The sequence below is a fragment of the Aulonocara stuartgranti genome (genome assembly GCF_965226115.1).
Source record: "Aulonocara stuartgranti genome assembly, chromosome: 10".
In the NCBI taxonomy this organism is placed as follows: Eukaryota; Metazoa; Chordata; class Actinopteri; order Cichliformes; family Cichlidae; genus Aulonocara; species Aulonocara stuartgranti.
This window is the reverse complement of record NC_138946.1, coordinates 10,039,111-10,062,253: the sequence shown is the minus strand read 5'-3', so window position 1 is coordinate 10,062,253 and position 23,143 is coordinate 10,039,111. Positions and strand designations below refer to the sequence as shown.

The window sequence follows — 23,143 nt, the reverse complement described above, 5'->3', positions numbered from 1 at the left end:
ATATATATATATATATATATATATATATATTTTGCACATGTCGAGGAGCGTGTCAGGCTACATTTCATTGTGTGTTATACTTGTATAACTATGCATGTGACAAATAAAGAACCTTGAACCTTGAACCTTGAGAGTTTACTGGTAAAAACTATTTATTAAACAAATAAAACACATTTTTTTAACCACCAAAAAATACACGTTCAAAGCAACACAACAGCGGCCCAATATCAGACAAAACTCCACTCTGTAGAGTAGGCAATCGTAATGAAGCAGTTGGTTTTATTTTGTGGATTCAAGCTGCTCTTTGTATTTTTGGCCACCAGATGTCACCAAACAGGACTGTGTTGAAAAGCTTCGAGTAATGAACCGTTTTTCAATACAAGCTTCAGTGCTTCAGAAAGCTTCATTTGGCCATCACTAGTTTTCAGCATTGTCTTCTATTGTTATTCTATATGTAACAAGTGTCACCTGGCAGTTTGTTGCTCTGCCAGGTGATTGGCTGAAGAGCTGTGAAAAGGTGCCTTCCTCCTGCTGCAGAGTCGGGGCGGTCTGCCTCCCCCCACCGTAGGGAAAAGGGTAACACCACCTGGGTCTGGGTGCAGTTCCCCCCTCCAGGGGCAAGGGCACCTAGACCCGGTTTGTAGAGTACGCTTGGGGAGTGTGATCGTGTGTACAACGTCTCTTTATGTCTGTCTCCACGTTGGGTGAGTGTGGAGTAAGTGCATATGAGAGCATGAGGGTGGGAATGGATGTTTGTGTCTGTGTGTGCCTGTATGTCTGTGTCTATATGTCAGGTTGGGTGTCAGGCGCCACCTCTCTGGGAACATCTCAGGCCCTCCAAGGTATGGAGGCCTATCTCCCCCTACCACCACTTCCCCTGCCAGTGGCGGTCCCCCTCGGACATCGGTGCGTTGGTGGCTCTTTGTGTCCGGGGGTGGGCGTCCAGGTACACACCGGCTCACTCCTTGGCGGCCGCTTATCGGGGCCTGGAGCCTGGGGCTCGCTCGGGCCACTTCGGAGGTGGGGTGCCCCCGGCCTCTCGGCCTGGGGCTCGGTCACTCAGGCGCGTCACTGCAACTCCCCCTGGCTTCTGCTCCGCGGCTGCTGGGTGACCCCTCATCTGTGGCTCTCCTCAGCTCTTTCTGGGACAGTGGCGCGGCTGCCCCTCTGTTGGTCTTCCTTGGTCTCTTGTGTTCTGGGGGCCTCTGGATGTCTGGAGTTTTGATCTCCTCCATACCTGCTTCATGCCCTGAAGGACGGGGCTGTGGCCCCCCCACACCCTCTAGCAGATTATTACATGAAGGAACCTTTTAAAAAAAAAAAAACAAGCGCGTCCATGCTCACAGGTGTATACACGGGTGATCACACCCACAAACTACACCCTTTTTGGCTCCTACCTCAAAGCACACTGTGTTCTGTTGATCTTATGTGCTGCACAATAATGTTTAACATTTAGTATTTACTGTCATATTCCCATATATCATTGTGATGTTGTTTATTCTATTACTCTTGTTCTCTTCTGCTTGTTTTCTTTTTTCTTTCTCAGCAGGTGACCCAGGTGATTGATATATGCATTTTTTTTCTCTGCCCGTTCTGTTGGTTTTTGTCTTTTGCCCTTCTCCCCCGTCCCTCTTCTCAGCTGTTTCTCTTTCCCTCTTTCTTTCTCCCCTTCTTTCCCCCAGTCAAGTCTGTCCCGTATTCAGTAAGTGAAAATAAAATAAACAATAAAAGGTGAATCAAATGGACCATTACGGCAAGGCTGGGATGGTCAATTTGGTAAAGTAAATCCATTGGGCATCTTTCTTTGCCTTTAGACAACAATTCTGATGGCAAAAGAGCCAAACGGGACAGGCAAAAAAAAAAAAAAAAGAAAAAAAAAAGAAAAAAAAAAAGAGCTGTGAAAAGGTAGTGGGTGTGTGGAAAAAAAATCAGAGGCAATTAATTCACTCAGGTGCGAGTGGGTATACTGTCGGTAAGAGACTTTTGCCATTTTTGTTTGGATCGTTTGCTATTGCATGTGCCTATTTTTAATGTGTCATTGGACTTTTTTAGTGTGATCACGAATTTTAATAGAAGAATTGATCAAGCCCTGCCCTAGATCGACTGCGCGCAGGGAAACTGATCAATATTGTAGGTATATTGAGTGTTTGTTTTAGCTTCATGATTTTGAATGGTTTCCTAAAATTGATATTTTATTGGGTAATATTTTAATTGATAAAGTTGTTTGTTTTTCAGCTGTGCTGTCTCTGCTGTCCTTTTTTCGTTCTTTTGATTGATTTGTAATTTTGTTTTGGTTAGTCTGTCCAGCCGTAAAGGCGGTTATTGATTGAGAGTAAGTTGTGTAAGGGCGGACTAACCTCCCTTTTGTTTGTTTTTTTGTTTAATTGTTTGTGCCACTTCCCTTTATTTCCCAATCGCAGGCCATGCATAGCACTGATTCCCAGCTGCGCTGAGACCCGAATTGTTTCAATCAATCAAAGCTTTATTCGTCACATGCAGGTTGCCCTGCAGTGAAATGGGACCCCTACCCACCCTTACACATATGGCACAAACATTACATGGGGATACAGGTCGGAGATTGGTAGAATCAGAGGGAAAAAAACATTGAAATGTACACTACAGTGGGGAAAGTACAAGAGGAAAAAAAGAGACCCCTACTCATGCTGTGCTTCCATGGTAGGACAGCACGAGAACAGGAAACAAAAAACTCCTCTGCACAAAAAAGCACATAAATGTCCACAGCACAACATTGTGAAGACATGACAAGCCACAGGGGTGGGTGAGGAGTAATCCGAAGCGAACACAGAAGCCCATTCCAGCGCGGCACATGTTTGCAGTGTGTGCCACGATTGCAGTGTCGCTAAGCGGGGTGTGACGGGTTGCAGTGTTGTTATTTTCGCACAGTTTGTGTGGTAAGTCTCATGGACAGCTGGGATATCAGCAGGATGTGTTGTAAGTCCTGTCTGGAAATGACTGGGAATTTGTATGTCTAACTCATGTAATAAATAAATGATCAATTTATTTCTTTGCCCCGTTTACTCATCCCTTGTCCTCGGTTACATATACATTATACATTCTCACTCAGGAGAGTGCACTTTCTTTATATCGTGACTGTAATGCCTTTTTCTAAAGCTTAATGTGTTAAACACAGTCCGGTTTCAACTAAATCATGACCCGCACCGAGCCAGCAGAGCTACAGTACTCTGACAAACGAAGAATGTGGATGAAAACAGAACTGACTCTCAAAACACCCAACCCTTCAGATAGGGCTGTGCGATATAACCAAAATCTCATGTTAATTTATGAACACAATTCCCAGAAACGTCTAATTTTAAAGATAAAAGTGTTCTGCCAGTGGAGATGCTTTAATGTATCAGATTTTTGAAATTAAAGGTCTACTTTTTTTTTTTTTAATTTAATTGAACCTCTGACAATAAAAGTATCAACTGCTGTCTCTATTCAGATTTGTTTGGCCAGCCTGTTTGCCTCCTCTTTTCAGCAGCAAGCCACAGATCAAGTGTGGCAGAAGCAACATTCCCACCGTAATTTCTGTGGAAATTGTGAAGTCTAATTTATTTAGCAATCTTGCAGCTTTAGAATAAATGGATTAAAATACAAAGCACATTCTTCACTGGCAGCTCTAAACAGCCCAAGAAAGTCCACCCCAAAATGAGTGCAAGCCATATTTGGCTCAGTTAGACTATAGTTGGCCAAGCTGTGTTCTCCAGAACAAGACAAGTCTGCTGACTGTGGTCCATTGATTTATTGACACATTGTTATTGTTTGTACATTCACTTGCTCTCTCTTGCATGTCAAACGTTAGAACCTGCTAGTCTTCCTGATGGGTGGTGACAAATAAAAAGCCAGCAACTTCTCTTTGTTTCACATTCTCTTATTTCTTTGCAGGCATACGGACGCTGACCTTCTCAGTCCCTTCTTCTACTGAAATGGCTCTGAGCGGTAAAACTGCAGTAGTGACTGGAGCTGCGATGGGAATAGGAAAAGCCATAACGGAGATTCTTCTAAAAAATGGTGCCAAGGTACGTGTGGCATTGTAGGCATTGACTGAAAAGGTAGACACATCATCATTTAACAGTGTAGGAAGAGATATTTATTATATATAAGATAACTAAAGATAACTAAGCAAGTTGCCTGGATTCAGATATTTTTACACTAAGTTACAGCTCATATGATCAGCTCAGGAAAAGGGCATTGGGGATCAATATTAGTTTTCTTCATAGATAAAGATATCATCTTATTAAACTAATCTCAACTGTACGTGAAGATGCTGCAGCTTTATTGGTGGTGTACGTTTCCACAGAAAACTTACCAACACCCTTTAGTTGGAAAAAACAACTAAGAAAGTTGTTGTTGACATCATGCCAAAAGCGAGGTGAAAAGTAAAAAAGTTGATTTAGTGGTTGTCAACCTGCGAGGGTGCGGGTGGGGGGTGGTGGAGTTGTGGTGCAGTTAAATTAAACTGAATGATTTTCCCAGAGAAAACAACCAAACAAGAGTTTGTTTTTTTTATGATATCATGCTAAAAGAAAGGCTAAAAGGCTGAATGTGATTCTTTACTTCTGCGATAAAAGAGGGACATGGCCTCAATCTAGTCTTTAAATCTTTATTTGCCTCAAGCAGTTCAAACAAAACAAATACATGGATTCTCCTTCAATCAGAAAACCAGTCAGTCTGCAAGCAGTTCACTGTAGCCAACTTCCTGAAAGATGAACCTACTTATTATTACACAGGATTATATATAGAACTGTGCTTCTTTCACGTAAGTCTAAAGTCTTATGTGAAAGTAAGAATTGATTCTGTTCATCTGGACGTAGCGTATCAGTGGGAGACACGTTTCGTCACTCATCCAAGTGACTTCTTCAGTCTGATCTTTTCCCAATCCTACAAACAGTACATTTGCATAGTGAAAGATCAATTGTCATGAAAATTGGCATATTAACTTACCTCCCAGCCCATAGTTCCCCATTTCTGTACCGGCCTCGCACTGGTCTGCACAAACAACTTCTAAATATACTCAGGCATAGCGTGGCCAAATATATGTGTGCAATAAGATTCAGAGATGTAGGTGTGAAATCTAACTATGTGTACGTGCAGAATTAAACTACGAGCAACAGTAACAGTGGCCTGCATGCCCAACCCGGGTTTCATCACAGCTCACCAAGCTACAGGCAAAATCACAAAAATAAAGTAAGATTTATAAAAAATGGTCGACCTCACAAGGCGGTGTCGGAACTTACCAACACCCTTTAATTACTGCAAGTCTGTCAAAGTAGTTCATATGTTTTCAAATAGCCTAGATGGGTACCTAACAAACTGACAGCATATCTGTCCTTTCTGTCAACAGGTTGTACTTCTGGATAAGAATAAAGCCGCAGGGGAGAGTTTGGTCGAAGCCCTGAGCAAAGAGTACGAACCAGATCGAATGCTGTTCAGGGAATGCAACATACAATCAGATGAGGAGTTCAAAGGTAAAACACATGACATTGGAAATCAGATTATAAATGTTGGAGGTACAAAGGTTAGCATAATTGTAAAGCACTGTTTTCTCCTCTCTCAGCTGCCTTTCAGAAAGCCGTAGAAACCTTTGGAGGAATCGACATCTTGTGCAACAATGCCGGCATGTTCGATGAGTCTGAGTGGGAGAATATGGTCTCCACAAACCTTGTGAGAAAGAGAAAGCACAACAATTAATTATATTTCTAATACCTCAAATTTATGAATTGCTGATTCATTCAGAAAGATGTTGTTCCTTTTATTAGTTAGTCTGAAATAAACAATTGGCAACCTGAGAAAGTCCAAATTTAGTAGGCTTGGGTTACATTATTCTTCCTGTTATTCATCACAATGTTTTGTATGCAGATGACTGTTTGAAGTGTTTACAGAGAGAAAACAGATTTTCACTGTATGAACTGATGCCAAAATGACGGGGGTTTTTTTTCCTGTAGGTGGGCTCTATTAGGGGAACTTATTTGGCTCTGGAGCACATGAACAAATTGAAGGGAGGTCAAGGAGGGGTCATCATCAATGTTTCATCCTTGGCAGGTAAATACTGTATATTCAAATTGGAGACAAATTGGAGACATACCAGACTAGGATTGTAAATGTCATTACATTAATAACACTAAACTTAAACCCTGTACAATGATTGATATAACCCATCCTACAGGTCTTGGACCTTTGCTTACAGCTCCTGTCTACTCGGCTACTAAACACGGGCTGGTCGGATTCACTCGATCCATTGCAGTAAGAGATTCTCCCATGAGATTGTTTAAGAAGATTTAAAAAAAAATCTATCAAATTTCTGCAGAAATTAATTGAAACTAGAGCAAATTTAATACTAATAAAATGTTTGCCTTACTTTTTCATTTTTAACTTTATTGTTTGGCATTTCCTGCACATTGACCTCACAGTTCAGTCTGAGCCAGCGCTCGCACATAACATCAAGTGAAAAAGAAAGCGTTCACAGGACTCTGCAGTGAAAAACACCACATTATTCAACAGCTTGTAGAGCCACCGTGTAGCAGCAATAATATCCAGTAACCATCCACGTATGACTCCCATTGTTGGGGAGAAATTTTAACTCACTCTTCTTTACAACATTTTTTCAGGTTTATGGAAGTTTGCAGGTATTTGTCTATGCACTGATCTCTTTGACTGCAAGTCCTTCATTACTTTCTGTTTGGGCCATTCTGTTGTAGATTTGCTGCTTGGGGAGCATTGTCCCGTTCCATGAACACATTTTAAACAAACCTGTACTGGTTCTGGACAGACAGCCTGAAATTTGACTCTGGTTTTACGTCTACACTGGCAAACAGTTTGTGGTAGTTTGTTTAATTACTTTTGTCTGAAAATGTTCCTAAACGGTTACTACAATTCTTTGGATGGTTAAATTTGTAATCCAGTGTGGAGGTGTAAGAGGCAAAATTAGAAAAATGTGCAAACATTGTGCACGTGCACGATATGTGCAGAATCTTTCAGACTTCATCTTTAAATTTGGAATCTTTGGACACTGAACTTCAAAAATGCAAATGTTGAAACAAAGAGCACTTGTTGTTTATCCTCACACTACGCTTTCTATGTAGATGAAATGTAACTTAAAAAGCCTAACTATGTGTTGTTGTTTTTTCCAATAGGCTGCCTTTGCAGCATCAGACTATGGTATACGGGTCAATGCTATTTGCCCAGGTTTTGTTCAAACAAACCTGATCTCTGAAATGAAATCTCAAACGGGCCAATTTGCCCACCTGGTAGATGCAAGACTTCAGATGCGAGAGAATCTTCGGGTGTTAACGTAAGTCTTTGTTTGTAGTAACCCCTACAACATCAACATTTTGGGGGGTTTCCCCCTCTACAACTGGATTTAAAATCATCTTAAAATGCATATTGTATCTTTTTGACGCAGTGCAACCGAGGTAGCAGAGTGCATCCTTGAGCTGGTAACAGATGAGACCAAAAATGGAGAGGCCCTCGTGGTCGTAAAGGACTCAAAATTTTATGTGACTTTCCCAACACTGGATAAGAGCAGTGACAAACCATAAAATCATCATGTCAGTATCTGATATCATTCTTTAAGTATACTTGAAGTTAAAACACACACACACGCACGCGCACGCGCACACACACACACACACACACACACACAAAAGAAATACTGCTCAAACTATGTTTTGTTTTGGTTTTGTCCCCCTCATAAGATTTTTGGTATTGTGTGTCATTATTCTGTACCTTGAAAAGTTTTGAATGAATTCTGGTAAAACTTTGTAAGGGTTTGGAGTGGGGTCATGTCAACAACCTATTAAAATTTGGCTTACATCCAACAAGGTTTTCATGGTCAACTTAACGATTTGTTGGTTAAAAATGGGCAAAAATCCTTATTACTTAGAGCACCTCATAAAGATTTTAAATATCATGTCACATTTGATGTCTGACCTCTCCTTCAAGGTCAAATAAGGTTAAAATATTCATAAAATGTCTTTTATCTTTAAACTATGCTTAAACGACTGTAGTGTGGTATCATGTTCACCTTACACAAGAAAGTCTGGTTTCAGATCAGTGAACTAACAATCTTCATGAACAATGAGGCTTCTGAACTGTGTCCTGATTCCTATTTGAGAAAAGAGACATATAACTGAAGGTCCATAGTGCGTCAAAACAATGATTTTATTAAAACACATATATGTGGTGAAGATGGGCTCTTTTTATAACATATGATGACCAGTAATCTGCATCACTGCAGATGCATGTTCCAGTAATTCCAGGTAGGAGATATTCTAAAAAAAGAACAGCTACTTCCTTTGTTTCTCCAGATGCTTCCTGTTATTCCACCCTCTGCACTTCAGAACAGAACTTGAGCATGCCATTTACAAGCAAAACAAGTCTGTGTGCAGGCAGACTTATGTCTGTGTTTTAACCTCAGTACATGACCTCACTCAACAAAGACCTTTTAGAAGTATACTTCCTGACTCCGTTTGAGTCATCTGTTACCAGGCAAACTCAAATGCAGCAGGCTGCTGAATGCACCCACACAGGCCTTTATTCCATCTCTAGACAACATGTATAATATGTGGTAAATTGTACTGTAAACATGTAGGCAACCTTTCAATAGCTGTACTTGGCTCCATTGATCGGCCAGACATCGCACTGCCCGTAGCTTCAAACCATTAATTAACTTGACCTAGCTTCAACTCTTTAATTAGCAATATGTGTATAACATGATTACAGTTGCACCTGCAATGAAAGATTATGTGCTTATGCTAACACCTGAAATACAGACTTTAATGTAACATCAACAGTTTCAATAAATGTGTCAATGAAATGATAATGATAAATCATAAGTGATGCAACAATAATAATAATGATTATGAATAGTAACAGTAAAATAATATTTCATCTCTACAACTGCTTAAAGTCCTCCGATTGGCCTCCCTGCTGCTGCGGAGCCTGGGATGGTCTGCTTGCCTCCACCCCGGGGGGAAGGGTAACATCTCTTGGGTCTGGGTTCTGTTTCCCCCTCTGGGGGCGAGGGTACCTGGACCCGGGGTATAGAGTATGTTTGGGGAGTGTGATTGTGTGTACATGTCCATTTATGTCAATCCTTACGTTGGGTGAGTGCTGAGTGTTTGTATATGTGTGCATGATGGTGGGAATGCATGTTTGTGTCTGTGTGTGCCTGTTTGTCTGTGTCTGTGTCTGTGTGTGCCTGTTTGTCTGTGTCTGTGTGTGCCTGTTTGTCTGTGTCTGTGTGTGCCTGTTTGTCTGTGTCTGTCTCTGTGTATGCCTGTTTGTCTGTGTCTGTGTCTGTGTGTGCCTGTTTGTCTGTGTCTGTGTGTGCCTGTTTGTCTGTGTCTGTGTGTGCCTGTTTGTCTGTGTCTGTCTCTGTGTATGCCTGTTTGTCTGTGTCTGTGTCTGTGTGTGCCTGTTTGTCTGTGTCTGTGTGTGCCTGTTTGTCTGTGTCTGTGTGTGCCTGTTTGTCTGTGTCTGTGTCTGTGTGTGCCTGTTTGTCTGTGTCTGTGTCTGTGTGTGCCTGTTTGTCTGTGTCTGTGTGTGCCTGTTTGTCTGTGTCTGTGTGTGCCTGTTTGTCTGTGTCTATATGTCAGGTCGAGTCTTAGACTCCACCTCTCTGGGAACTCCCAGGCCCTCCAAAGTGTGGAGGCCTATCTCCCCTCACCACACTCCCTGCCGGTGACTGATGCCCTCAGGGGTCGGTGCATTGGTGGTTCTTGGTGTCCGGGGCTGGGCGCTCAGGTATGTACCAGCTCACTCCCGGTGGCTACTTGGCGGGGCCTGGCGCCTGTTGCTCGGTCAGGCCTCCTCTGGGGTGCAGGGGGCCCTCAGGGCTCCGGCGTCTTGGCCTGCGGCTTGGCTCACTCTGGCACAGCTGGCTGCCGGCAGAGCCGGCGGGCACGCCGGTGCAGCCCCCTCTAGCTTCTGCTCGGTGGCTACTGGGTGACGCCTCGTCTGGGAATCCTCAGCCCTTCCCATGAAGGTGGCACGGATGCCCCTCCGGTGGTCCTCCTTGGGCTCTCGCACTCTGGGGCCTCTGGATGTCTGGGGCCTGGATCTCCTCCATGTCTGCTTCATGCCCTGGGGGACGGGGCTATGGCTCTCTACATCCTCTTGCAGACCATTACATGTGGAAACCATTTGAATACAAGCACGCTGATCCACACAGGTGTGCACACGCGTGTTCACTTTTGTAGACTTAAATTACACCTTTCTTGGCTGCTACTTCAAAGCACATTGTGTGCTGTCTGTCCTGCGTGCTGCACAACAACATTGAATATTTAGTATTTATTGCTGTTTACACTTAGCTAGATTAATGCGATGGTGTTGTGTTTAGTATGTTGCTTTGGGTTTTTTTTTGCTTGTTTTCTATTCTTTCTCTCTCAACAGGTGATCCAGGAGATTTTATTTTATTTTATCCCTTTCTCACTGTCCCTCTCCCCTTCTGTTTTTCTTTTCCTTCCTCTTTCTCTCTCCCTTTCCTATCCCTCACTCATGTCTGTCCCGTCTGTAACATCTGAAAATAAAATAAAATAAAAAATAAAAACAAAGGTCGATCAAATGGACCAATACGGCAATGCCACGATGATCCATTTGGCAAAATAAATCCATTGGGTATCCTTGTTGGTCTTCAGACAACAATTCTGACGGCTAAAGAACCAAATGGGACAGGCAGAAAAAAAAATCCTCTACTAATACACTATTAAGTATCATGGGAAAATAATGTAAGTTATACAAACAAACAGCCAAGACTAGATTCTTTTGACTCATTTTCAATAAAATATTATCTGTCATTGTTGGGAGAACATTTTTGCGACTTCTATTCTTATATTTTAGAACACATGACATTTTTAATGTTATCTAATCATTTTCTTCTTCGGATGCTGTCATAAATCATATTTATTTTAGAACATATGACAATTTTGCATATCATTAATATAATATAATATTGTACAATTAAAACATGCATCATATTCGCTTGTTTCTTTACATGTGCTGCATTTGTATTCCGATTGACCCTTTAGTGGCGCATGCGTAGTTTCCGTAGTGTAGTGGTTATCACGTTCGCCTAACACGCGAAAGGTCCCCGATTCGAAACCGGGCGGAAACATGTTTTTTTTTTCTTTTTTCTTTCTTCTTCTTCAAACATGGCTTCACATGTACAGCGAGAATGCAGTGTATAAATATTGTAAACTTTGTTTCAGTGTTGAGATTTACAAAAACCATTGTTTTTTTAAATTCTGTTTAGGTTTTAATCTGATTTTACTCTCATCACCTGCAAATCTGATACAGTGTACAACAGTGATAGACAGCATACATACTTCTCCAAAAATTCTCTCTTTATCTAAGTTTTAGTGACAATGGGTATTAGTACTACAAAATAAATAGTGTGTAGAAAAACATATTAAATTCCCAAGCATCCTCCTGCAATTAGACACATTTTTTGACATAAATAAACTCACCTGCTTCTTCAGATATCAGTGGGACTGGTTCAGTGTCTGGAGTGTGAGTATGGGGAGATGGGAGTGGGACAGCTAAGCCTCATGTCAATATCTGATATCATTATTTAGGTATTTGGCAGATGCTTGGAAAAAAAAAACAGCAACAAAAAACTCAAACAAATAAAACAAACAAAAAATTCCTCAAACCATGTTTTCTTTTGGTTTTGCCTTCTTTGCCAAAAAGGTTATGTTTTTGGTATTGTGTCTCATTATTCTGTATGTAAACACTTATAGAAAGTACCCCATAAAGATTTTTAATATCATGTCACATTTTACCTCTGACCCCTCTTTCAAGGTCAAATAAGGCCAAATTTTCATAAAATGTCTTTTATGGACGATCTGATTTCCTCGTGTCAGCATTGTTCCCACATCATCATAATTAATGTTGTTCCAGGTTCAACATTGCAAGTGACCAATCACCTTCTTGTGACGTCATTCCTTTGCGACTTCGAAATACCCGCCTTCGAGTATTTCGAAATACAAGTGAAGAAGCGAAAAACCGCCACCTGTCCGCCGAATTTGAAGTCAATTCGCCTGTCCGCCGAATTTGAAGTCAATTTAGGATACTTTCCTTTAATAAACGGTAAGCATTATACATATGTTCCTCACTTGGCTTGCTGTTTGTTTGCTAGCGATAGGCTACTTGACGACAGCATTAGCTAACCAGTGTTCTCTAGACCAGCGTTCCCCAACTTTTTGGGTGTTTCGTGGCCCGGGGGTTGGGTCAGGCAAAATTGCAGTAGCTTCCCTGATCATTTTACAAACATAAGTGAAGAGAATCTGGACTAAAAGGCCTAGACTTATGGTTGTGTGCTGAATCTATGAATCAAACTATCACCTGGAAACATAATTAACTGGTCCATAGCTGTGAAACTGGACATGAGTTCTTGATTCTATGGAGATTAACAGTAATCCAGAAATTTACAAATTTGTCCTGGTACATCGCGTAAATGTTGTCCCTGGGACATCATGTAGAAGTTGCCCTGGGACATCGCGTAGATGTTGTCCCTGGGACATTGTGTAAATGTTGTCCCTGGGACATCGTGTAAATGTTGTCCCTGGGACATCGTGTAAATGTTGTCCCTGGGACATCGTGTAGAAGTTGCCCTAGGACATCGTGTAGATGTTGTCCCTGGGACATCGTGTAAATGTTGTCCCTGGGACATCGTGTAAATGTTGTCCCTGGGACATCGTGTAGATGTTGTCCCTGGGACATCGTGTAGATGTTGTCCCTGGGACATCGTGTAAATATTGTCCCTGGGACATCGCGTAAATGTTGTCCCTGGGACATCGCGTAAATGTTGTCCCTGGGATATCGCGTAGCTGTTGTCCCTGGGACATCGCGTAGCTGTTGTCCCTGGGACATCGCGTAGCTGTTGTCCCTGGGACATCGCGTAGCTGTTGTCCCTGGGACATCATGTTAAAGTTGCCCCTGGGACATCATGTTAAAGTTGCCCCTGGGACATACCATATAAAAGTTTAGCTTCTTTTAGCCCCTGTTTGTTTTATATTTAATATTTACATTGTATTGCAAAAAACCCCACAACAAGTTAAAATGAATTAATGAATATTGACTAATTAAACCTTCGTTATTTTTCCACCAGAAATGGACGACATAATTAGAAGAAGTGTTCTGAATGACGAAAAAAAAAGAACTGGAAAAGACACACAACTTTGTGTGCATGTGTCACAATGCCAGGAGGACCCATTCAGTGTTGTGTTAGAAAAATTGAACTCATTAACCCTTCATGGACATTATAAATGTTTAAATGTTGCCTCAGGTAAAGACAGGAAAAGAGACTATTACAAATTCAACTGCATCAGAGCTGGGAAAAAAAGTCGAAACAGCTACAGAGCAGTGGGCTGTAAGGCCTATGTTTCATTTAAAGTACTCAAATGTTGGAAAGACCACACAGTCATCGTGCAGCGTACATATGATAAGCATGATGGGCATGATCCTTCGGACCCAAAAGACGCACATTTCAACAATATTTCCAGTGATTTAAGGAGGAAGATTGAGGAACTGCTTTCCCTTGGAACTAAGCCAGCCATCGTACTAACCGAATGTCATAAATGGGCCAAAGAACATGGACACAGAGATCTTCACAACAGAGAGCATTTTGTCACACCACGTGACATTGACAGTGTTAGAACCTGCATGATGAGGAAGAAGCACTTTAACTGTGGAGACAGTCAAAGTGTACATACCTTACTTAATGGAAAACATCAAGAACATGTTCTCTTCTATCAACCATACACATCTGACCAAGAACTAATGATTGTTTTGCAGACACCTGTAATGAAATCAAACATGGAGAACTATGCAAAACAGTTAGTATTTGTTGACACCACGCACTGCGTTAACCAGTATTCATTTCCCTTATTCACACTTGTTGTAAGAGATGATCATGGGCATGGAGTCCCTGTGGCCTATGCTATTGTCAGCAACGAAAGTCAGAAAACCCTGGAAACTGTTCTTGGAATAGTTTGTGAGCATTTCCCAACTTCCCCGAGGTAAATAATACATTGACAGCTATTGATTTTGAAATAATTCCTTTTCAAAAAAGTTATAACATGCCAGAATCTAATGCTATAGCTGCAGCATGGGCTGCAAAAAACTTTCCTTTCCAGTTGTTAAAGTTATTCCTATAGGCTGTATGCAGTATTTTATATATCTACTTGTGAGTTGAAATGTTTAATTTGGCATTGAAGTGGTGCTTTGAGATAGCAAAAACATTTTCATACTGTTTAATCTCATTTAGTGTTTTCTTTTTTTCTGTAGAGCATTTATGGTTGACAAAGACTTTGCGGAAATAAATGCTTTGCAGAAGGTTTTTCCAGAGTCAGCTATCCTTCTATGCTGGTACCATGTCTTGCAGGTAAACCACATTGTTTTCTTTTCACGTTGTCTAAGATGCACCTGAAACACATTTTTACAACAGGGTCCTGTTGTCATGATTTGCCTTATTGTGATATTCACCTACTCAGGTTAATGAATATAAAGGGATAAAATGTTGAGTGACTATGTCCATCCATTTAAGACCACAGTGCACTCATCTTCTGGTGGCTGCTTCTCAAAGCTCTTTTTGACATTTAAAAATATGTTTGCCTGGTTGATTTCTGTAATGCACAGGTCCTCTTGTCCAGTGAGTGACAAAGTTATTTTTGGACGTCAGCTTTCTTTTATGCTTTTTGTACAGCTGCTCCTCTGTCTCTCTCTCCAGATTAACTTTTTTTCTCTTACATTCACAGGCTGTTAATCGATGGCTTTCAAAATCAGAGTCCGGGGTCCATGGGCTTTCTAACACCCAAAAGAGAAATGAAATCATTTCTTTCTTTTGTAAGCTGAAAGCTTGCACATCTGTAAGTGTAATTTGTCTATTTCACATTTTGATTTCTTGATTACACTAAGAGCATAATAACTTTCAGTTGCTAAAAAAAGTTACAGAGAGATACAAAATAGATTTTTGAAACAATTTCTAAAACTGGCTTCTTATCTTGCTTATCAAAACAAGTACTTAAGCTGTGCAGAACATCATTGTGTCACCCACTGTGCAGTAGAACTTGTGAGTGGGATTCTTTCACAGACAGATGCTGAAACCAAATATGCTTATAGGTTTAGTGTTCCTTCTTAGCCATTGTAAGGGAAGAAATAATTGCTTCTTAATACAAAAACACGACATATTATTAATAACTTAAAATTCTTAATGTTATTCAATAAAAGGAAAAGGGCTTCAATACATAATATTAAAGATTTCAATAGGTCTGTTAAATGGATTGAAATATATTCTGTTGCATCCAATTCTCTTAGGAGGACGACTTTAAAGCCACATCAGCAGAGTTCTGCCAGACATTTAAGCAATACCCTTTGGTGTGCCAGTATTTTCAGAAGCACTGGGAAGGCATTGGCCACATGTGGTGTGACTACGGCCGTCGCTTCAGTCACGCTCGTTCTGAAACAAACAATGTGATTGAAAGGTATGATTTATTATTTTGACCTCATTCAATTGTATTGCTGAAAAAAAGATATTATGCTTTAATCCAAGAGGCTAAACTGAGTAGGTTCGTCATGTCATTGCCAGAACAGGTTTTAGGCAAATCCTTTAAATTCTAGCAGCGTTTTTTATGTTATCACAACAAAAAACAGAGTAGGTGGATTTGCCTAAATCAGCTAAACCGGCACAGAGCATTCCTTTATAAAAGACGTGTGCAATAGGTATTCCAATTTTTAAAAAAATAATACAGTCTTGATTAAAACTTTAAATTCCTTCAATTACAGTTACTAATCATTTCAAATAACTTTTGTTCAGATTTTTCCACCGCCTGAAATACCAGTTTTTATCTGGCTACACGAATAGGCGTCTGGATGATCTGATTGAAGTGCTCCTAGGGAAGGCCGACGACTACTTCTCAGTCATAAAAACCCTGCAAGATGTGGGCCGCATGAAAAACAGGTTTGCTGACACCTTGTCTCAAGTTTCAGACTCTGCTTCAAGACTGATGGAAAGTGGTTGGGCTCTTAAAATTACAGTCAAGAACAGCCATGGAGTTAATGCATATCAAGTCCCATCTGAGTCAAGAGAAGACATGGTGTATGATGTCTGCCCTGTTGAGTCCTACTGCAACTGTACATATGGCTTACGAGGACTTCTTTGCAAGCATCTAGTGTTACTTGCAAAATTAGCAGAGGCTGACAATGACATCTATCCAAACATGGAAACAGACATTTCTACCTTGGCAAGAATTGCAGTGAAAGAAAGGCATTACTTTGTACACTGTGAGGACTTGAAAGTGATAAAAATGCCAAGTTTGTTTGGAAATCTGTGTTTTTTTGCATCGGCTGAAACACTTCAGTGCACTTGTTGTACGTTCTCTCACTATAACACATGTGCTTGCCTGAAGGTGGCTTGCCATTTTAAACAAATGAAAAACTCTCTGAAAAGTCCTCTATCAACTTTGAATGACACTCCTGTAGTTGAAAGCACAGACAAAAAATGCACAGAAGATGCAGTTGGAAAACTAAATGCTGTTTTAGACACAGTTAAACAGTGGGCATTCATTCCAGAGGGTATTACTCCAATGATAGATGAACTGCATACAAATGTCTTAAAAACAAAACAAGTAGGCAAAAGTATATGCCAGTACGAAATAAAGACGACAGATAATGCACGCAAAATTAGGCCATTGTATTCTAGCAAGAAACGTTCGGCCAGCATCGACATTCCAACAGTCTGTGAAAATGAATGTGAACAGTCGATAACCACTGAAAGAGAGACATCCTCTGGAGAAAATGAAAACCTTTTGGAATACAAAACAAAAAAGAGAAGAGTTAAAGCTAAGTATATGCATAAGTAGACTTTTGTGTGACATTTCAAAGGGACTGCATCCATTACTTCTGTTTATTGAAACCTAAAGCTGAATAGCTGTCTTAACTTTCTGCCAAGGAACAGTTGAAAAGAAATTGTTTGGTCTCTCAAGCAGTTGTTATTTATGTGTGTTATTCATTACTTTGGCTTGGTTGCTGTTTTTGATACAAATTCATCTGTGCCCATTGTAATATTTTCATATGTTACTATTTTTATATTGCTATGCATTATAAATAAAGGATTACTTATTACTATTAAAGGTCTGCATTTGTAATTGTTGGTATTATTTATAAAATATGCGCTCTTAAGTTTTTTGCTCCATAAAACGATACCTGTCACTTTTTGGACATAGAGTATCAGCTGTTGAGAATCCTGGCTCATACAAAATAGAAGTAAAAGGTTTCAACATCCAGCCTTTTTATGATTAAATACAAAGTGTAATAACAGAGTTATTGGGGTGTGATTTTGTTAATAGTTAGTCTTAAGTATAAGTTTAATAGTAATGAGTAAGAAAATATAGCCAGAATAATGGAATGAGACTAACACCTGACCTCACACTGAGATTTGGTATGAAGTGGCATGTTTGTGCTAATGCTGACATTGGGGCTCAGAGTTCCTCTGTGTGTATATATTTGTGAACGTTAACTTGGCTAATGTCCAAGGGTTTGACTGCTTTCCTGTTGGATTGTATCACAAAGAACAGGGATAAGAGCACCAGTGGCCGTGCACACCCTCATCTCTCTCCTTCACCCGATCATTAGTGTTGGAAACCGGCATTAGCTCAGAGTAGATTAGACTTCAGTATAGTGCAAGTGATTTGATTTTATGATTATTTGATTCAGTTTTTTCTGTGTTCAAGCTCAATTACTTTAATAAAATATGTTGAATTCAAACAAATAAATAAACAAATAAACTGTGGACATTACCCTTTTAAACCTTTCTGAAACAAGACAGGTAAAAACCAGTGTATAAAAGTTTACATAGGTATAAATAGCTCTAACACTTTACTCCAGCCTGGCGTCCACACATGTGGACATCACATTTTGGGTTATTTAGACCAAAATACTAAATCTTGATCAACAAGTGCCTGATATACAGTTATGAGGACATTATACTGCAACTGTTCTATCGAAATTTCAAATTAATGTCCTCATATGTGGCTCTCATTTTTCTCAGAAACAAAAATTAGGTAAAAAAAAAACAAAACCTGGTAATTCTTTCTTTTTACATTCATCGGGTTCCAATCGGCCCAAATATCAAAGAGAAATTAAAAATGCATGCCATGGAAGATTTCGGGTCTTAGGGGGTTAAAATGACCAGACCCCTCCGGCCTGTTTTCCAGGCCACTAAATTAAACCCAGTCAATTACCAATTGAACAGAATAAAAACCTACGAGGTCCACTAATAGTCCAAAAGTCCAAATCTTTAATAGAAAAGACAGGCAGAACTCAAACAAACAATAATCCAAACGAGGAGCATATATACACACTGGAAAGTAAATAATTATAAGTTATTAAATCAGACTAATTAAATACAGTAAAACTAATAAGGGAAGACGAACACACGGGAAATAAAAATAACAGTGTAAACATACCAAAACTCAAAATAAAACAGGAAAGCTACTACAAACCGAGTGTGACACAATTACATTCATATTGAAACATATGTGATAATTTTCTTTCTTTGTAGCATTTTTAAGATATGTGTTAGAACAGTCATTATGCTGTTTGGATTAGGAACCAATCATTTTTGCCAAATAGTTAACACAAACTTAGAACAACAGTGAACAATTTTCAAGATTCTGATTTACAGAACAAACAAAAGTCACAAAAGGTTTCATTATTTAAGAGACAAGATCAAGTTTTTCACACAGGAATGAAATGACAGAATCCAGTGCAGCGGGGCCAAAGGTGTGTGTCAGCAAACTGAAGGTTGAGGAATCAGTCAGCTCATGTTTAAGATTGTGTTGGATTTTGAGAAGAGTCTGTCTGTTATTAGAAAGTAAGATTAACAATGTTACACCAATAACCCAAATACGGGGAAATGACAAATAATACCAAAAAAGATACAACTTTCATATTGTTTTACTAACTTACTTTGTCATATCAGCACTTGAATGGTCGATGCCTTTACAGACCATGTCTGTTGTGACATCGCAGGCCAATCTTCCGGCAAACCCGAGGGCTAGCTCCCCAGCCTCCTCTTCACTCAGAACACTAAACACTGTTACTTTAGTTTTGGCCTTCTTAGGCCTGTCAAGAATCATTGCGGGCAGTTTGGCTTTACGGCCCTAAAAAAGAAAAAGTGCAAACACCAAAAGAGCAGAGAGAGACACACACACGCGCACAAAGTTAAATGCTTTTGTTTACATGGTGTAATTGTGTATATGTTGCAGCAAATGCACAATTTCCAGCCACATTGTCACTTCATTGATACGAGTAACCCGGATTTATTTCAGGTGACATCAAAATCACGAAATGTATACCTACCCCAATCAAACCTCTGAAAACATGAACTGACATGTTCTCTGCATTGATTCTGCGCTTGATCTCGTCTTCTGTTATTGTGTAGGTTTTCTTTTTTGAGCTTGGTACAGATAAGCGACCATGCACTCTGTAAACTGTACTAGTTCCTTCTGAATCAGTTTGGAATTCTGTATCTGCATCGATCCTGTCAACATCATCAGCAGCAGCATTATCTGTACTCAGACTTGTGCCGTACACTTCTGTTTCTTTTTCTTTGTCTTCAGTCTGTGTACCTTCATCTCTGACTGTCAGTCTTCCTATCTCACTGTTACTTGTCGATTTGCTGCAGATGTTCTCTCCCTTAGGAACTTTTCCTTTGTCATTCGCTGCCTGATGCTTTCCCTGATGACATTCTTCACTGGCTACTTCTATTGCTCCTCCTGTATAGCCACCCACTATGCTGCACAACTCCTTTCCCTCTGCTGTGCTGCACTGTGCTGTTACATAAAGAAGAATGATATAAACAGCACTATATCAATTTAATTGTGAAGAGAAATCCCCACAATACGACACAGTTATGTCTAAAATAGTTTTGTGTAAAAAATGGATCTTGAAACGTCCACTTTAATTACACAGTCCTGGTGTGCAAAGGCAAAATTACGAAAAAAAAATTCACTTTAAACATTTTTGGACATTGTTTAGTTATATTGTGACTTACTCTCACAGAAGATACAGATGCCACAAACAGACTTTGAACAACGCATGTGCTTGTATGCACCACATTTCTGGCACTGCACCGGTGAATTAAAAAAAAAAAAAAGAAGAAGAAATAAACAAACAAAAAACAAATGAACAAAGTCCATTAAATAAACAATCTATATGGCTAAGGACATGTCATAGTGTACCCGGTCTTTGGCTGCAATCACACACACCAGCACTGACTGCACTTCCTAGTTCGATCTGCAAAATATAATTTGTTTAAGTACAAGTTACATTTTCCAATGTTAGAGAAAAAGAAGGCAGCTAATTTTATCTTTACCTATTGAGGAAAATAAGTAGTGGCAAAGTCGGGACCTGAGCTTTGTGATTTCAGTGTTGTACTCCTCCACTTGTGTTTTACCGTCAATGAGAGATTGGGCAAACTAATAATTGACGAAGAAAAAAAAAAGAACAAAAAGAACAAAAAGAATTAGATTAACAAAGAAATGTTTGTTTTGTGATAAGAACATAGTTACCACAGTCCAAGTCATACCTTCAAAAAGTATGCACTTTGTGCTCTTGTGGACCCATCCAAAATTTTTCCAGTGATTTGGCTTGGTATTGGATAAATGTGAGGGAAATTCTATAAAAATAACATAAATACACCTATGTTTTCAAGTACATTACAAAAAACGTAAACATGCTATGTCATTATGATCAAACAAGCTTTTCAACATACCTCACACTGCAAATAGATTAGGCCATCTATTACCTTATAAAACAAATAAATAAATACATATAAATAAAAACAGAACTAAGGAACACGATTCATTAAGTAAATTGTACAATAAAGTGTATTTAAAGCAGAATTTAACATTAGTTTTATGACAACATAAAAGGATTTTTATGTCAAGAGGTACCTCATCTGAAATGTTAGTCTGGTCAAACAGGGATTTCAAACTTGAAATACCAATAGAGTTTGGTCCAGCTACTCCCACAAGGTAATCTGTGAGAAAGCATATGCTGTAGTCAACAGATATCATTTTCTTTTTGCATGCTGCAACCATCATCCATTTCAGTCTTCTAGGAGCTTTGTCTGGTTGTAGTTCTTTTTTCTCCTCCTCTCCCCTCATCTATTAATTAAATTGTTTTCTGACCTTCCTAACTGTTTCCGACCTGTCTTCCCAATGTGATGTTTAAGCAATATATGTATGGTCAGAAGGGGGTGAAATTTTCATTGCAGTTGTACGTGTAACATTGCATGTGATAATAAAAGGCTTGATTGGTTGATTATTCAACATGAGTTGACATTTACCTGACATTGTGAAGGAGTCACAGTTTCTGTAAGGGTGTAAGAACATAACATGTGGATTTGTTACACTTCTTTTTCACAAGTTAATAACAATCAATAATTTTCATTCCATTATTTACAAGCTATCACACGATGTCCCAGGGACAACATCTACACGATGTCCCTGGGACAACATTTACACGATGTCCCTGGGACAACATTTACACGATGTCCCAGGGACAACATTTACACGATGTCCCTGGGACAACATCTACACGATGTCCCTGGGACAACATTTACACGATGTCCCTGGGACAACATTTACACGATGTCCCTGGGACAACATTTACACGATGTCCCAGGGACAACATCTACACGATGTCCCAGGGACAACAATTACACGATGTCCCAGGGACAACAATTACACGATGTCCCAGGGACAACATCTACACGATGTCCCAGGGCAACTTCTACATGATGTCCCAGGGACAACATTTACGCGATGTACCAGGACAAATTTGTAAATTTCTGGATTACTGTTAATCTCCATAGAATCAAGAACTCATGTCCAGTTTCACAGCTATGAACCAGTTAATTATGTTTCCAGGTGATAGTTTGATTCATAGATTCAGCACACAACCATAAGTCTAGGCCTTTTAGTCCAGATTCTCTTCACTTATGTTTGTAAAATGATCAGGGAAGCTACTGCAATTTTGCCTGACCCAACCCCCGGGCCACGAAACACCCAAAAAGTTGGGGAACACTGGTTAGCTAATGCTGTCGTCAAGTAGCCTATCGCTAGCAAACAAACAGCAAGCCAAGTGAGGAACATATGTATAATGCTTACAGTTTATTAAAGGAAAGTATCCTAAATTGACTTCAAATTCGGCGGACAGGCGGCTGTTTTTCGCTTCTTCACTTGTATTTCGAAATACTCGAAGGCGGGTATTTCGAAGTCGCAAAGGAATGACGTCACAAGAAGGTGATTGGTCACTTGCAATGTTGAACCTGGAACAACATTAATTATGATGATGTGGGAACAATGCTGACACGAGGAAATCAGATCGTCCGTCTTTTATCTTCAAACTGTGCTTAAAGGACTGCTACAAAAACATTACAACATCAAAACCAGTCTAACTATAACCCATGTCTGTGGCAGAAACTGACCCCAGAGTGACACTCCACCAGTGTCTGTAGTGTGGTATCATGTTCGCCTTACAAGTCTGGTTAATTAATGCAGTTCTGAATGCAAGAGGAGGTTCAGGTAGCAGGGTGCAGATAAAAAAAAGTGTCCGGAGTGTAAATAGAAACCATCCTGTAATAAAGAATCTTGATGTATTACGTTACTCAGGCATAGAGTTGGATGTCTCGAGACCCGCCTTGGTCTCGAGACCCGTCTCGAGACCACTTTTACGTGGTCTTGGTCTCGTCTTGGTCTCGACGGACTTTGGTCTCGGTCTTGTCTTGGTCTCGCTGTCTCGGTCTTGCTGTCTCAGATCAACATAGTGGTCAGGAGATTTGGAGTCAACAGTATCCATGACACACAGCGTAACGTTCGATAATGCATCATGCGCAAAAGCTTTAGCTCTAAGAGCCGTGCTTAGAGAGTGCTTTGTAGTGAATCAGAATAGTCGACTCCCATTGAGCGAGAGCCGGCTCCTCACTTAATTTCCTTGCGCTGCTCAGCTGTCACGCAGCGACACACAGTGGCTCAGCCATGCTCAAATCCCTCCACATTGTGGATTATAATCTTCAGTTTGATGTTGCAATTTTATCTATATATAAAGTATAACTGAA

The 23,143-nt window shown here is 40.0% G+C and overlaps 3 protein-coding genes and 1 long non-coding RNA gene across 8 annotated transcripts; 3 read left to right on the top strand and 1 right to left on the bottom strand.

Moving 5' to 3' along the window:
• Positions 1–3,735: 3,735 nt before the first annotated feature.
• On the top strand, positions 3,736–7,657 carry LOC309716264 (15-hydroxyprostaglandin dehydrogenase [NAD(+)]). The gene is made up of 7 exons (XM_082549971.1): positions 3,736–4,040; positions 5,366–5,489; positions 5,579–5,685; positions 5,967–6,063; positions 6,188–6,264; positions 7,155–7,312; positions 7,424–7,657. The coding sequence occupies exons 1-7, from the start codon at positions 3,948–3,950 to the stop codon at positions 7,557–7,559; spliced, it is 792 nt and encodes a 263-aa protein (XP_082406097.1). The 5' UTR covers positions 3,736–3,947; the 3' UTR covers positions 7,560–7,657.
• A 4,199-nt stretch (positions 7,658–11,856) lies between these two features.
• LOC309715735 (uncharacterized protein) lies at positions 11,857–15,815 on the top strand. Its single transcript, XM_082549084.1, has 5 exons — positions 11,857–12,108; positions 13,130–14,039; positions 14,308–14,404; positions 14,778–14,888; positions 15,337–15,815. Exons 2-5 carry the CDS (start codon positions 13,132–13,134, stop codon positions 15,520–15,522), a joined length of 1,302 nt encoding a protein of 433 aa, XP_082405210.1. The 5' UTR covers positions 11,857–12,108; positions 13,130–13,131; the 3' UTR covers positions 15,523–15,815.
• On the top strand, positions 11,861–22,474 carry LOC309715737. Its single transcript, XR_014279277.1, has 3 exons — positions 11,861–11,929; positions 21,332–21,398; positions 22,196–22,474. It is a non-coding gene; the product is annotated as an uncharacterized lncRNA (long non-coding RNA).
• Positions 18,294–21,573, bottom strand: LOC309715736 (uncharacterized protein). Of its 5 annotated transcripts, XM_082549085.1 has the most exons (9): positions 21,371–21,536; positions 20,976–21,061; positions 20,795–20,827; positions 20,609–20,698; positions 20,396–20,498; positions 20,075–20,316; positions 19,381–19,853; positions 18,988–19,181; positions 18,294–18,879 (listed from the first exon to the last, which is right to left on the bottom strand). In XM_082549085.1, the coding sequence occupies exons 6-9, from the start codon at positions 20,217–20,219 to the stop codon at positions 18,735–18,737; spliced, it is 957 nt and encodes a 318-aa protein (XP_082405211.1). In that variant the 5' UTR covers positions 20,220–20,316; positions 20,396–20,498; positions 20,609–20,698; positions 20,795–20,827; positions 20,976–21,061; positions 21,371–21,536; the 3' UTR covers positions 18,294–18,734. The 5 variants fall into 5 exon arrangements, 3 of the variants coding, with proteins under 3 accessions (XP_082405211.1, XP_082405213.1, XP_082405212.1); XR_014279275.1 differs by having other exon boundaries at positions 19,650–20,316; positions 20,976–21,552; XR_014279276.1 differs by lacking the exon at positions 19,381–19,853 and having other exon boundaries at positions 20,976–21,546.
• Positions 22,475–23,143: the final 669 nt, after the last annotated feature.

Coding starts and splice junctions, on each gene's coding strand:
- LOC309716264 (XM_082549971.1), top strand. CDS start 3,948: ATGGCTCTGAGCGGTAAAACTGCAGTAGTGACTGGAGCTGCGATGGGA. Junction 4,041..5,365: donor TTCTAAAAAATGGTGCCAAG/GTACGTGTGGCA, acceptor TTCTGTCAACAG/GTTGTACTTCTGGATAAGAA. Junction 7,313..7,423: donor GAGAATCTTCGGGTGTTAAC/GTAAGTCTTTGT, acceptor TTTTTGACGCAG/TGCAACCGAGGTAGCAGAGT.
- LOC309715735 (XM_082549084.1), top strand. CDS start 13,132: ATGGACGACATAATTAGAAGAAGTGTTCTGAATGACGAAAAAAAAAGA. Junction 14,040..14,307: donor CATTTCCCAACTTCCCCGAG/GTAAATAATACA, acceptor TTTTTTCTGTAG/AGCATTTATGGTTGACAAAG. Junction 14,405..14,777: donor GCTGGTACCATGTCTTGCAG/GTAAACCACATT, acceptor TTACATTCACAG/GCTGTTAATCGATGGCTTTC.
- LOC309715736 (XM_082549085.1), bottom strand. CDS start 20,219: ATGGACTTTGTTCATTTGTTTTTTGTTTGTTTATTTCTTCTTCTTTTT. Junction 19,182..19,380: donor TTTTCAGAGGTTTGATTGGG/GTAGGTATACAT, acceptor TTTCTTTTTTAG/GGCCGTAAAGCCAAACTGCC. Junction 18,880..18,987: donor TCAAGTGCTGATATGACAAA/GTAAGTTAGTAA, acceptor TTCTAATAACAG/ACAGACTCTTCTCAAAATCC.